At 42.0% G+C, this 14,439-nt stretch overlaps 1 protein-coding gene across 50 annotated transcripts in view; it reads right to left on the reverse strand.

Annotated features, from left to right (window-relative positions):
- znf185 (zinc finger protein 185 with LIM domain) overlaps window positions 1–14,439 on the reverse strand; it is a 141,829-nt gene that overhangs the window by 89,466 nt on the left and 37,924 nt on the right. For 47 of the 50 annotated variants that reach the window (XM_061902037.1, XM_061902036.1, XM_061902025.1 and 44 more), the window contains exons 16-18: window positions 12,589–12,639; window positions 10,935–10,985; window positions 5,749–5,817 (exon numbers count right to left, since the gene is read on the reverse strand). In XM_061902037.1, coding sequence (XP_061758021.1) covers window positions 5,749–5,817; window positions 10,935–10,985; window positions 12,589–12,639 — 171 coding nt within the window. The remainder of the gene's footprint in view (window positions 1–5,748; window positions 5,818–10,934; window positions 10,986–12,588; window positions 12,640–14,439) is intronic. The other 3 variants (XM_061902027.1, XM_061902009.1, XM_061902002.1) reach the window with 2 other exon arrangements.

The raw sequence follows: 14,439 nt of genomic DNA on the forward strand, positions 1-14,439 counted from the left end.
GAGCCGCGGCTTTACTTTGAGTTCCTCCCGGATGGCAGAGCTTCTCACCCTATCTCTAAGGGAGAGACCTGGAAACTCATTTCGGCCGCTTGTACCCGTGATCTTATCCTTTCGGTCATAACCCAAAGCTCATGACCATAGGTGAGGATGGGAACGTAGATCGACCGGTAAATTGAGAGCTTTGCCTTCCGGCTCAGCTCCTTCTTCACCACAACGGATCGGTACAACGTCCACATTACTGAAGACGCCGCACCGATCCGCCTGTCGATCTCACCATCCACTCTTCCCTCACTCGCGAACAAGACTCCTAGGTACTTGAACTCCTCCACTTGGGGCAGGGTCTCCTCCCCAACCCGGAGATGGCACTCCACCCTTTTCCGGGCGAGAACCATGGACTCGGACTTGGAGGTGCAGATTGTACACCATTTGATGATTTAAGGAGCTGAATAAAAATAAATACATTTATACGTTTTTGTGTGTGCTGATGTGTTTTTAATGACAATTGTTTTTTTTTATACAGAAGATATAATATTAACATATCTCCCATATGAAAAAAATGTCTTGAAATATGCATTTTCTTGCGTCTAGACTCTGGAATGCATGCTTGCAGTTAGTGCCAGCCTCTCCCGTGATGAATAAAAATGGTTTACATTGTAAATGCACGGCAGGACTGCTACGAAAATAGCCATAAAAAGTCGCACCTTTAAGGTAGTTGAACTATTTATGTACTCCTCCGGACCACATAATTTGACCATAACTCCAGATCTGTTTGCTGATACTACTGGCTTGAACATCGTCAGCTGGGAGAAACTAACTCTTTGAAAAAAATTAATTATGCACTGCAAAAACTGAAATCTAAGTAAGATTAAATATCTCAAATGAGGGAGATATTTGCTTATTTTCTGTCTGATAAGATAATTCTTCTCACTAAGCAGATTTTATGTTAGAGTCTTTTACTTGTTTCAAGGGTTTTGGTCCTAAATGATCTCAGTAAGATATTACAGCTTGTTGCTAAGATTTTTTGACCTATGTTAAGTGAAACATGCTTGAAACTAGAATATCAACTGTTGCAAAGCTGTGTCATCAACACTCACACGTATAAAACTACTTTTTTAAAGTAATAATTTCTTATTTCAAGCATGAAAACAAAATGACGCCGAACACATATCATTATGTCAAGATAATGGCACTAGCATTTACTTAATTAAAAAATATATTTTTCAACATATTGAGCAAAAAGGTTTCTTTTTTTCCTACCAAGAAAAGTGCACTTTTAGTGAGAATATACTTATTTTAAGGTATTTTTGGGTCCATTGAGGTTAGCTAATTTGACTTGTTTTGGAAAGTCTTGACAAGCCGAATTTTCTTGTTCTATTGGCAGATAATTTTGCTTAGTTCCAGTAAAATACCCCTCATTTTTCTATTTTTTTTTCTTGTTTTTGAACACTAACTTTTTGCAGTGTGTCTCCCTGTAATGTTTGTCTGATCTTGAATGGGATTGTGCTGAAAATTGTAATTTTCCTGAAGGAACTCTCCTGACGGAATAAATAAATTACTATCTAATCTAATCGAATCTACTGTCGATGTCTAGCAAGACAAGGTCACCACTTTTAAACTTCAAGCTTTAAAGTCGCCAAAACTCAAATTATATGGGAAGAAAAAAGGCTTCTACCACAACAAACGCAGAGGAAGAGGATGTGGAAGAGAGTCCATAGTCAGGTAGCCTTCAAGAAGTAATAAGGATGTTGCATAATATAGGGGCCAGCCAGACTAAAGTGTCTGCTAGACTTGATAGACAGCACAAGGACATGAAATACTTGTAAAATATTAAGGAAGCGAGGAAGGATTCTGCAACACTTCATGATGATACTGCAATACTGCGTAAACAAAATGGATGGACTGGAAGGAAAAGCCATTGAACTCGAGGAGGAAGTGAATGTATTAAAGAAGCAAAATAATAAAACGGATCAGAAATCAAAAGATGTGTCAGATTCAGAAAGTACAAGAGTCTGTTCGCATGAACAATGTGATTATGACTGGCCTTCAGATAACACGCATGCCTAATGGAAAATGCAGCTGATACCAGGAAAAGAACAAGATGCTGCTACTTCAACAGATGGACAACATTCTGAGATCAAAGGAGATGTGTTTGTTAACAACATCGAAACATGCATTCCAATGTCTGCCAGGAATAAGGCCACGCAGCTCCCCCCCCCCCGCCGCAACCCCAAATGGGAATGAGCGGTAGAAAATGGATGGATGGATGGATGTCATCATCATTAGACCACCCACAAAAGAACAAAATGGCTTTGTTTACGCAACAAGTGAAACTGAAGGGAACAAACATCAACATCAATGAGTAGCTGACAAAACACAATGCTGACATCGGCAAAAAGGCACACTAGTTGAGGAAGCAGGGAAAAATTCAGGGCCCTTGAAGTGCCGACTAAATCTACATCAAGTTCAAATGTAGGACAGAACGTTGTGAAAGTATCAATCAATCAATGCTTACTTATATAGCCCTAAATCACTAGTGTCTCAAAGGGCTGCACAAACCACTACGACATCCTCGGTAGGCCCACATAAGGGCAAGGAAAACTCACACCCAGTGGGACATCGGTGACAATGATGACTATGAGAACCTTGGAGAGGAGGAAAGCAATGGATGTCGAGCGGGTCCAACATGATACTGTGAAAGTTCAATCCATAATGGATCCAACACAGTCGCGAGAGTCCAGTCCAAAGCGGATCCAACACAGCAGCGAGAGTCCCGTTCACAGCGGAGCCAGCAGGAAACCATCCCAAGCGGAGGCGGATCAGCAGCGCAGAGATGTCTCCAGCCGATACACAGGCAAGCAGTACATGGCCACCGGATCGGACCGGACCCCCTCCTCAAGGGAGAGTGGGACATAGAAGAAAAAGAAAAGAAACGGCAGATCAACTGGTCTAAAAAGGGAGTCTATTTAAAGGCTAGAGTATACAAATGAGTTTTAAGGTGAGACTTAAATGCTTCTACTGAGGTGGCATCTCGAACTGTTACCGGGAGGGCATTCCAGAGTACTGGAGCCCGAACGGAAAACATTCAAAAAAGCGGTTATTCATCCTCTTCTTAAAAGACCTAACCTCGATCCTGACCTCATGGTAAACTACCGACCGGTGTCTCACCTTCCCTTTATTTCAAAAATCCTCGAAAAAATTGTTGCGGAGCAGTTAAATGAACACTTAGCGTCAAACAATCTATGTGAAACCTTTCAATCCGGTTTCAGGGCAAATCACTCCACGGAGACAGCCCTCGCAAAAATGACTAATGATCTATTGCTAACGATGGATTCTGATGCGTCATCTATGTTGCTGCTCCTCGATCTTAGCGCTGCTTTCGATACCGTTGATCATAATATTTTATTAGAACGTATCACAACATGAATTGGTATGTCAGAAAGCACGTGTTGTTGAAGACATTTAGGAACTGGACAAATACAGAAGATGACTTTATCTCCACTGCAAGGACATAATCAGTTAAGTTGTCTTACGTTATATTATCTTATGTATACTGCTGTCAATTAATTATTTTTTTATACGGATTAATTACACTATCAAATTTAGATTAATCCCGATTATTCATAGATTATTACTCGCTTGGATTATTTAAATTAACTAAAAAAATCTATATATATTTGTACACAAATGCAATTGCATTGTCAAAATGTCATCGAGGAACATGTTTTACATGTATTTGCTCAAAACCTGGTACATGTTTCATTTAAAGTCCAGTCAGGGTTTACAAACCCCGTTTCCATATGAGTTGGGAAATTGTGTTAGATGTAAATATAAACGGAATACAATGATTTGCAAATCCTTTTCAACCCATATTCAATTGAATGCACTACAAAGACCAGATATTTAATGTTCAAACTCATAAACTTTACTTTTTTTTTTTGCAAATAATAATTAACTTAGAATTTCATGGCTGCAACAGGTGCCAAAGTAGTTGGGAAAGGGCATGTTCACCACTGTGTTACATCACCTTTTCTTTAAACAACACTCAATAAACGTTTGGGAACTGAGGAAACTAATTGTTGAAGCTTTGAAAGTGGAATTCTTTCCCATTCTTGTTTTATGTAGAGCTTCAGTGATTCAACAGTCCGGAGTCTCTGCTTTCGTATTTTACGCTTCATAATGCGCCACACATTTTTGATGGGAGACAGGTCTGGACTGCAGGCGGGCCAGGAAAGTACCTGCATTCTTTTACTTCGAAGCCATGCTGTTGTAACACTTGGCTTGGCATTGTCTTGCTGAAATAAGCAGGGGCGTCCATGATACCGTTGCTTGGATGACAACATATGTTGCTCCAAAACCTGTATGGACCTTTCAGCATTAATGGTGCCTTCACAGATGTGTAAGTTACCCATGCCTTGGGCACTAATACACCCCCATACCATCACAGATCCTGGCTTTCGAACTTTGCGCCTATAACAATCTGAATGGTTATTTTCCTCTTCGTTACGGAGGACCACACGTCCACAGTTTCCAAATATAATTTGAAATGTGGACTCGTCAGACCAAAGAACACTTTTCCACTTTGCATCAGTCCATCTTAGATGAGCTCGGGCCCAGCGAAGCCGGCGGTGTTTCTGGGTGTTGTTGATAAATGGGTTTGGCTTTGCATGGTAGAGTTTTAACTTGCACTTACAGAAGTAGCGACCAACTGTAGTTACTGACAGTGGTTTTATGAAGTGTTCCAGAGCCCATGGGGTGATATCCTTTACACACTGATGTCGGTTTTTGATGCAGTATCACCTGAGGGATCAAAGGTCTGTAATATCATCGCTTATGTGCAGTGATTTCTCCAGATTCTCTGAACCTTTTGGTGATTTTACGGACCGTAGATGATAAAATCCCTAAATTCCTTGCAATAGCTCGTTGAGAAATGTTGTTCTAAAACTGTTGGACAATTTGCTTACAAAGTGGTGACTCTCACTCCATCCATGTTTGTGAATTACTTAGCATTTCATGGAAGCTGCTTTTATCCCCAATCATGTCACCCACCTGTTCCCAATTAGCCTGCACACCTGTGGGATGTTCCAAATAAGTGTTTGATGAACATTTCTCAACTTTATCAGTATTTATTACCACCTTTCCCAACTTCTTTGTCACGTGTTGCTGGCATCAAATTCTAAAGTTAATGATTATTTGCGAACAAAAAAATGTTTATGAGTTTGAACATCAAATATGTTGTCTTTGTAGCATATTCAACTGAATATGGGTTGAAAATAATTAGCAAATCATTGTATTCTGTTTATATTTACATCTAACACAATTTCCCAACTCATATGGAAATGGGGTTTGTATTTTGGAGTGAAATTTGCCACAGGAGCTAAAAACATGTGTATGCACGTACAACACTTAAAACCTTTAGTATAATCAGTATTTGGAATTAAATTATGGAATGGATTAGGCAAAGAAGTCAAACAAGATCCAGTTTAAGAAACGGTTGAAACTCAAAGTGTTTACAAAGTGCAAAGAAGAAGAATCCTGACATATATATTGAACCTTATCGAAAAATTAGACATTTTATTTATTTTAGAAATTATGTGAATCAGAATTTATTTAATCAATTATTCAAAATTTTTACTCTCTATTTATATAATTATTTCATGCTACAAATAGAGCACAATAAGTGAACAAAAACATGCAAAAAATTAGATTAGAAGCATCATTCTGACATTAGATCTGAGTCTCCTTTTGTACCTTTCGAATGTCACTTCTTTACTCCGACGTTTAGGACTAGAGGGAGCAGGCAGGGCAGAATCTTCTCGACTGCAGATGTGGAGACACAAGAGCAGGTAAGGGAGGTGTGGCATAAAAATAAGTCTTACAAGGTAAGGAAAGCAAACAGCAGATTGTTCTGATCCAGGAAGTGAGAGGATGTAAGAGGAGGCAGGAAAGGTGACATTCTTTAAGAAAATAATGGTTTGAATGGAATGAAGTGAAAGTATGGGGACAAAAAACTGCAACCTTGGCTCACTTCACATTTGTTTTGTCACGCGTTCGGCGCACTTGTTGCGCGGAGTTACCACTTCGTGGATGCACACACTACAAGTCAGCAGGATTGCAGGCAAGAATAAGTTTGAATATAATAAAACAAGCCTCAGCCTTCCAGGTAAGGTTTATTCAGGTGTACTGGAGAGGAGGCTTCGCCGGATAGTCGAACCTCGGATTCAGGAGGAACAGTGTGGTTTTCGTCCTCGTCGTGGAACTGTGGACCAGCTCTATACTCTGGGCAGGGTTCTTGAGGGTGCATGGGAGTTTGCCCAACCAGTCTACATGTGCTTTGTGGACTTGGAGAAGGCATTGGACCGTGTCCCTCGGGAAGTCCTGTGGGGAGTGCTCAGAGAGTATGGGGTATCGGACTGTGTTATTGTGGCGGTCCACTCCCTGTATGATCAGTGTCAGAGCTTGGTCCGCATTGCCGGCAGTAAGTCGGACACGTTTCCAGTGAGGGTTGGACTCCGCCAAAGCTGTCCTTTGTCACCCATTCTGTTCATAACTTTTATGGACAGAATTTCTAGGCGCAGTCAAGGCGTTGAGGGGTTCCGGTTTGGTGACCACGGGATTAGGTATCTGCTTTTTGCAGATGATGTGGTCCTGATGGCTTCATCTGACCGGGATCTTCAGCTCTCACTGGATCGGTTCGCAGCCGAGTGGGAAGCGGCCGGAATGAGAATCAGCACCTCCAAGTCCATGGTTCTCGCCCGGAAAAGGGTGGAGTGCCATCTCCGGGTTGGGGAGGAGACCCTGCCCCAAGTGGAGGAGTTCAAGTACCTAGGAGTCTTGTTCACGAGTGAGGGAAGAGTGGATCGTGAGATCAACAGGCGGATCGGTGCGGCGTCTTCAGTAATGTGGACGTTGTATCGATCCGTTGTGGTGAAGAAGGAGCTGAGCCGGAAGGCAAATCTCTCAATTTACCGTTCGATCTACCTTCCCATCCTCACCTATGGTCATGAGCTTTGGGTCATGACCGAAAGGATAAGATCACGGGTACAAGCGGCCCAAATGAGTTTCCAGGTCTCTCCCTTAGAGATAGGGTGAGAAGCTCTGCCATCCGGGAGGAACTCAAAGTAAAGCCGCTGCTCCTCCACATCGAGAGGAGCCAGATGAGGTGGTTCGGTCATCTGGTCAGGATGCCACCCGAACGCCTCCCTAGGGAGGTGTTTAGGGCACGTCCAACCGGTAGGAGGCCACGGGGAAGACCCAGGACACGTTGGGAAGACTATGTCTCCCGGCTGGCCTGGGAACGCCTCGGGATCCCCCGGGAAGAGCTAGACGAAGTGGCTGGAGATAGGGAAGTCTGGGCTTCCCTGCTTAGGCTGCTGCCCCCGCGACCCGACCTCGGATAAGCGGAAGATGATGAATGGATGGATAATAAAACAAAAGAACACTGGTGCAAAAAAAGGGGAAAAACAAAGCGCGTGCCAATGCACGGAAAGCTAATGCTAAAAACGTAGCAGGAAACAGAAAACATTAAACGATGTGCCACACGCACGTGAAGCTAAGGTGGAACTTGGCACAAAATAATCGAGGGCACAAGGATACAAAACGTGACGTGTTGCGAAAAGCAAAGTAATGGACCGAGGACGAACTAAGGAATCAGGTGGGCTTAAATACACAAATAATAATCAGAAACAGGTGTGTGACAGGAGCCCGTGAGGAGGAGCACAATACGTTGCCATGGTGACTAAAACAAACAAGGAAGTGCTCAAACAAGGATCGGCAGAGTCCAGAAACAAACATGATGAAAAACATGTGACATGTTTATGTATCCTCTTGTATGTTAGACTCAGTTTTGATTTGTTATGCTATGCTTTTTTCTGAAATGGTATCTTATGTTACAAAGTGCTGTCAGCAGATCAAACTGCCTTTTTATAGTAAGTGGAAGTAGCTGTACTCAGTTACTGTGGTGGTCCCATAAGAACTCAGGGGATCCTTCTCCTTGCTACAAAAAGAGGATAATGACAAGATGGAGACGTAAAGAATTACTTAAAGAGGGGAGAACCGAGGCCCTGAATATAAAGTTATGTTATTATCATGCGGTGCAGGGGTCGGCAACCCGTGGCTCCGGAGCCGCATGCTGCTCTTTGATCACTCTGATGTGCCTCAGCGGCATACCTGCCGACACCCCGATTTTTCCGGGAGGTTTACGAATTTCATTGCCTCACCCAGAAATCTCCCGGGTTAAGCATTGTAAGGTTTTTACCCCGGATAACAATATTGAGGGCGGGCCGTGATAGCAATGCCTTTAACGTCCTCTGAAGCATGTCTGTCGCGCCTGCTTTTACAACCATGCTATCTGCGTACCGGCCTCTAAATCATGTGGTCGCGCCCGCTTTCACGCCATGCTACCAGCGTGCCGGACGGTCAAGTGTAGCATGCGATCTCATTTAACACACGCAAGTGACTGCTAGGCTTACTTGATCAACAGCCATACGGGTTACACTGAGGGTTGTGATATAAACAACTTTAACACTCTTATTAATATGCGCCACACTGTGAACCCACACCAAACAAGAATGACAAACACATTTCAGGAGAACATCCTCACCGTAAAACAACATAAACACAACAGAACAAATACCCAGAATCCCGTGCATCCCTAACTCTTCCGGGCTACATTATACACCCCCGCTATCACCAAACCCTGCTCCCCCAACATCAACCGACGCACGGAGGGGGCAAGGGTGGGGGGGGTTTGGTGGTAGCGGGGTATACAATGTAGCCCCTAAGAGTTAGGGATGCATGAGATTCTGGGTATTTGATCTGTTGTGTTTATGTTGTGTTACGGTGAGGATGTTCTCCCGAAATGTGTTTGTCATTCTTGTCCGGTGTGGGTTCAGTGTGGCGCATATTAGTCAGTGTTAAAGTTGTTTAAACGGGCACCATCAGTGTGACCTGTATGGCTATTGAACAAGTATCCCTTGCAGTCGCTGGTGTTTGTATGTTGAAGTCACGTACAACATGTGACTTGGCCGACAAGCTGTTTGTACGCCCTTATTATTGTTGTTAGGGTGAAAATCAGCAAACATTCAGAGAATAATTGCTCTGACATTGTGTTCTGACATTTGGGAGACTAACGGAAAATTCGGGAGGGTTGGGAATTGAGTTGTAGTCAAGGGGCATTCAAATAAAACTTGCGGGACGCGCTAACATTAAATTTTCATATTAACATTACATTTTCACATTGACATTAAATTTTCACATTAAAGGTGCGGGCCGCATGTCTGAGACCCCTGGTTTATACATGGCACAAAGCAAAAGAAAAAAACTCTGTATGCAGTGTTATTTCATTGTAAAGTTCAAAAGAGTTTTATGGCTCCCATTGTTTTCTTTATTTTCTGAAACGGGCCAAAATGGCTCTTTGAGTGGTAAAGGTTGCCGACCCCTGATGTGGTGTTATGTTATAAAAACTTGATTTGTTGGGTTGTGTTATGTCATGTTTGAAAATGCATCCATCCATTTATTAAGTTATATCTAGGGCTGGGCAACGATTAAAAATTTTAATCGAAGTTAATCGCACTATTTCTCCGATTAATCGCGATTAACTGCATTGTTTATGCAAAGCCCAATAATGAATTCAAAAGTAGTGTGTAGTGCACCTTTATTGGAATATTCTCCCACATGAACAAAAGCGCCAAAACATTTGTTGTGCAAACACAATTTAAATCAGTCCTTGTTAAACAGTAGCAGTTAAATAGCATATTTGATGACAATCAACTCCAAAAATGTAAATGCAAACATTTAAGCTTATTGCCACTGCCAGGGTATTTAAGTTATCCTGTTTGTTATGGAAAATAAATATAATCTACATACAAATCTCTGAGCCACAATCATAACATCCGAACAGGCAATTTCTGAGGTAACAGCAGAAATTATTTTTTTTATCAAGGATCTTATGTTTAAAAAAACTCATATTATAGGTAGTGGGCTGTTTTAGGGAATTTTTGATCAAATTATCCGTAGTAGCAATATTAATAATGTTGTGTTTATTCTGCGTAGTGCACTTCAAATAATTATGACCATATCTAGGAATTGATATGATGGGAATTTTCCGATTGTTTGCTTGGTGCTTTGATAAACTGAACGCATCATATACATGGTACTATATTGTGATGTTATGAGCCAGGGAAAAAAAGAACTACCCTACCCAGCATGCAACAGGAGTGAGGAGCATGTATAGGTTGTGTCGCCATGACGGCATCTTGTATGTTGTGATATGCACGCTCTGAAAGCAAACGTTAAGAACTCAGCCAACACTCCTGGTCTGCATTATTCATAAATAGACAGACAACACATATACTCCGCTGCTTCACAGGCCGCTGGATGTAGCCGGCAAAGTATTCCCATGCTAGCTAGCCGCTCTAGCAAGCACGCCTCATTCAGTCCAAAACGGCCCGATCTATCCACATCCAGAATTGTCTGGCGGTCGTAAGTGATCCCGGAGTGACCACGCTGTAAGCCAGCCAGGAAATTTGCAGAATTGTCCGGTATTTTTGCCAAATGTTCCATCTTTACCAAGAGCCCCTCCACGCCGGGCGACGCCGTCTTGTTAAGAAAAGGCATTAACAAAATAAAAGCATGTAAACAACATACGCAAATGTGCGATAAAATAATTGTCGGCGTTAATAGATTGATGAGTTAACTCCTAATTAACGCACTAATTTGCCCACCCCTAGTATTTAATTGTGCTGTATGATGAGTAGATTATACAGTTCTGGCCCGTGGTCAATGGGGCATTTACCCACTTTTGAAGGTGTATGCAAACACATCACAGGCAAAAAGAAAATAATGGTGAAAGGATTTAAGGCGATGAACAATGAAAATATTGACTGTAGAGAACTTACATTATTACAACCTTTTTTATAGTATGTGTAAGTAAGTACCTGTACTCTGTTACTGTGCTGGTCACATGGGAGCTCAGGGGGTCCTTTTTGCTGCAAAAAGTAGATAATGACATGACGGAGAGGCAAGGAGTGAGGAAATGGATGAATGACTTAAAGATAGGAGAAAAGCGGGCCTGCATAGGAAGTTATGTCATGTTGTCAGGTTATGTAATAAAAGATTTGTTGAGTTATGTTGTGTGTGAAAATGTTATGCTACAGTATATTATGTTACATATCAAAGAGTATGTTATTTTATAAGATTGATATGTTGTGTTATGTTATACTACGCCAAGTGTTGCCAAACATCCCTTGAAAAACGAAATTGTCTTATACCGTATTTCCTTGAATAGCCGCTGGGGCGCTAATCATTTTAAAACCTCTTCTCACTCCTGCGCTTACCAATGGCATGCAGTAAAAAAATTGAGTGTGATGTAAAAAAAAAAAAATAATAATGATAAAATGTTATTGTGCGTCCGCGACCCAGTGATTGGGAACCATTGATCTACAGCATTTTTAAACTATGTTGTCTGCATGCCGGCTTGTTAGCATGCATGTCGCTGTTTCTTAAACGAGATTGCAATGCATACTTGGTCAACAGCCATACCTTTTACACTGATGGTTGTGATATAAACAACTATCCATTTTCTACCGCTTGTTCCCTTTTGGGGTCGCGGGGGGCGCTGGCGCCTATCTCAGCTACAATCGGGCGGAAGGCGGGGCACACCCTGGACAAGTCGCCACCTCATCACAGGGCCAACACAGATAGACAGACAACATTCACACTCACATTCACACACTAGGGCCAATTTAGTGTTGCCAATCAACCTATCCCCAGGTGCATGTCTTTGGAAGTGGGAGGAAGCCGGAGTACCCGGAGGGAACCCACGCATTCACGGGGAGAACATGCAAACTCCACACAGAAAGATCCCGAGCCTGGATTTGAACCCAGGACTGCAGGACCTTCGTATTGTGAGGCAGACGCACTAACCCCTCTGCCACCGTGAAGCTTGTGAAGGTTGTGATATAAACAACTTTAAAACTATTAATAATATGCGCCACACTCTGTGAACCCACACCAAACACATTTCTGGAGAGCATTGGCTCTGCGGCACATTATAAACGCAGCATAGGGATTACCTTTAATGCCGTTTATCCGTGACTCTTGGCTATTATGCACGCGCCCCCAACCCCCCCCCCCCCACCTCAACCAACAGGTGCCAGCGGGTGTATGGACGGTGTAGCCAGGAGACGTGGATGCATTGCATTGTGGGTAGGTGTTGTGTTGCGTTTGTGCTGTGTTGCAGGGGATATGTTCTCCAGAAGTAAGTTTGTCATCGTTTAATGTGGGTTCACAGAGTGTGGCGCGTATTGGTAGGAGTGTTGAAGTTGTTTTATATCACAAACATTAGTGCGATCTGTATGGCTGTGGAACAAGACCCCTGGTTACACACAGTAAAAGCATTACATGGCGGCTATTCAAGGAAATACGGTATTTGGAAACAAATGTGAGCTGAAGAGAGATCCACTTTGTCAAACTATCAAACTCAATGCTGTTTGAATTTTCCGGCATTTTTATTTATTCACTTTGCCTCGGCTGTCTGCGAGCTGAAGTAGCTAGCTACCTACCTAACATGACTATAATAAGTGTTGGTACCTGTACTCAGTCACTGTGGTGGTCACATGGGAGCTCAGGGGGTCCTTCTTGCTGCAAAATGACAATAATGACAAGATGGAGATGTGAGGAGCGAGGAAATGCATGAACGAATAGATCCTTCTTATATCATCATCTTTGTTGTTAAAATGTTTCACTTGATTGCACACATTGATGTGCTCAAAACTTTAACTTAGGTCCAATCAGGGTTTATTTTGGGATAACATTTGCCAGTGAGCACAAAAGTCGGTCTCCTCGCTCTTTTTTGGGATGATATATGCTTCGACCTGATCAATGACCAGAAAACAAACCATTTTTAGGTAAAAACCAGCTGCGGTTAAATAAATGAGTTAACATGTTATTTTGCCAGCCCTTTTTAATTCTTATTCTATGTTGTTGTTGTTTAGGGCAGTGGTTCTCAAATGGGGGTACATGTACCCCTGGGGGTACTTGAAGGTATGCCAAGGGGTACGTGAGATATTTTTTTAAATATTCTAAAAACAGCAACAATTCAAAAATAATTTATAAATATATTTATTGAATAGGCTTCACGGTGGCAGAGGGGTTAGTGCATCTGCCTCACAATACGAAGGTCCTGCAGTCCTGGGTTCAAATCCAGGGTCGGGATCTTTCTGTGTGGAGTTTGCATGTTCTCCCCGTGAATGCGTGGGTTCCCTCCGGGTACTCCGGCTTCCTCCCACTTCCAAAGACATGCACCTGGGGATAGGCCCCTCCCACTTCCAAAGACATGCACCTGGGGATAGGTTGATTGGCAACACTAAATGGTCCCTAGTGTGTGAATGTTGTCTGTCTATCTGTGTTGGCCCTGCGATGAGGTGGCGACTTGTCCAGGGTGTACCCCGCCTTCCGCCCGATTGTAGCTGAGATAGGCGCCAGCGCCCCCCGCGACCCCGAAAGGGAATAAGCGGTAGAAAATGGATGGATGGATTTATTGAATAATACTCCAACAAAATATGAATGTAAGTTCATAAACTGTGGGAAAAAAATGCAACAGTGTTGACAGCTAGATTTTTTGTGGACATGTTCCATAAATATTGATGTTAAAGATTTATTTTTTTGTGAAGAAATGTTTAGAATGAAATTGATGAATCCAGATGGATCTCTATTACAATCCCAGAAGAGGACACTTTAAGTTGATGATTACTTCTATGTGTGGAAACCTTTATAATTGAATCACTTGTTTATTTTTCAACAAGTTTTTAGTTATTTTTATATCTTTTTTTCCAAATAGTTCAAGAAAGACCACTACAAATGAGCAATATTTTGCACTGTTATACAATTTAATAAATCAGAAACTGATGACATAGTGCTGTATTTTACTTCTTTATCTCTTTTTTTTTTTCAACCGAAAATGCTTTGCTCTGATTAGGGGGTACTTGAATTAAAAAAAATGTTCACAGAGGGTATATCACTGAAAAAATGTTGAGAACCACAAGTTTAAGGCATGATCAGAAATAGTCTGACCACTTTCAAGTCAGTATGGATGTGCACTGTTCTCTTGGCAATTGGAGCAGAAGAGGGGTCGATTTAATTAATAACTTAAAAAACCTAACCCTTCCAGTCCAAAATGGGGGCACAAACTTAGCGCTTAGAGCCACACACTGGCAGCAGACTTCAGAGCAGATCATTTAGATCCAGCAGAATGAAACTATATGAAGCCCAACAGTGCCACCTGCTGCTTAAATGTTTTTAAAAGGAAAAGTGATCTTCTTCATAAGTCAGTATTTTGTGAACATTTTTTTAATTCAAGTAACCCCTAATCAGAGCACAGCATTTTTGGTTGAAAAAAAGAGATAAAGAAGTAAAATACAGCACTATGTCATCAGTTTCTGA

Source organism: Nerophis ophidion, linkage group LG05 (assembly GCF_033978795.1).
Source record: "Nerophis ophidion isolate RoL-2023_Sa linkage group LG05, RoL_Noph_v1.0, whole genome shotgun sequence".
Lineage (NCBI taxonomy): Eukaryota > Metazoa > Chordata > Actinopteri > Syngnathiformes > Syngnathidae > Nerophis > Nerophis ophidion.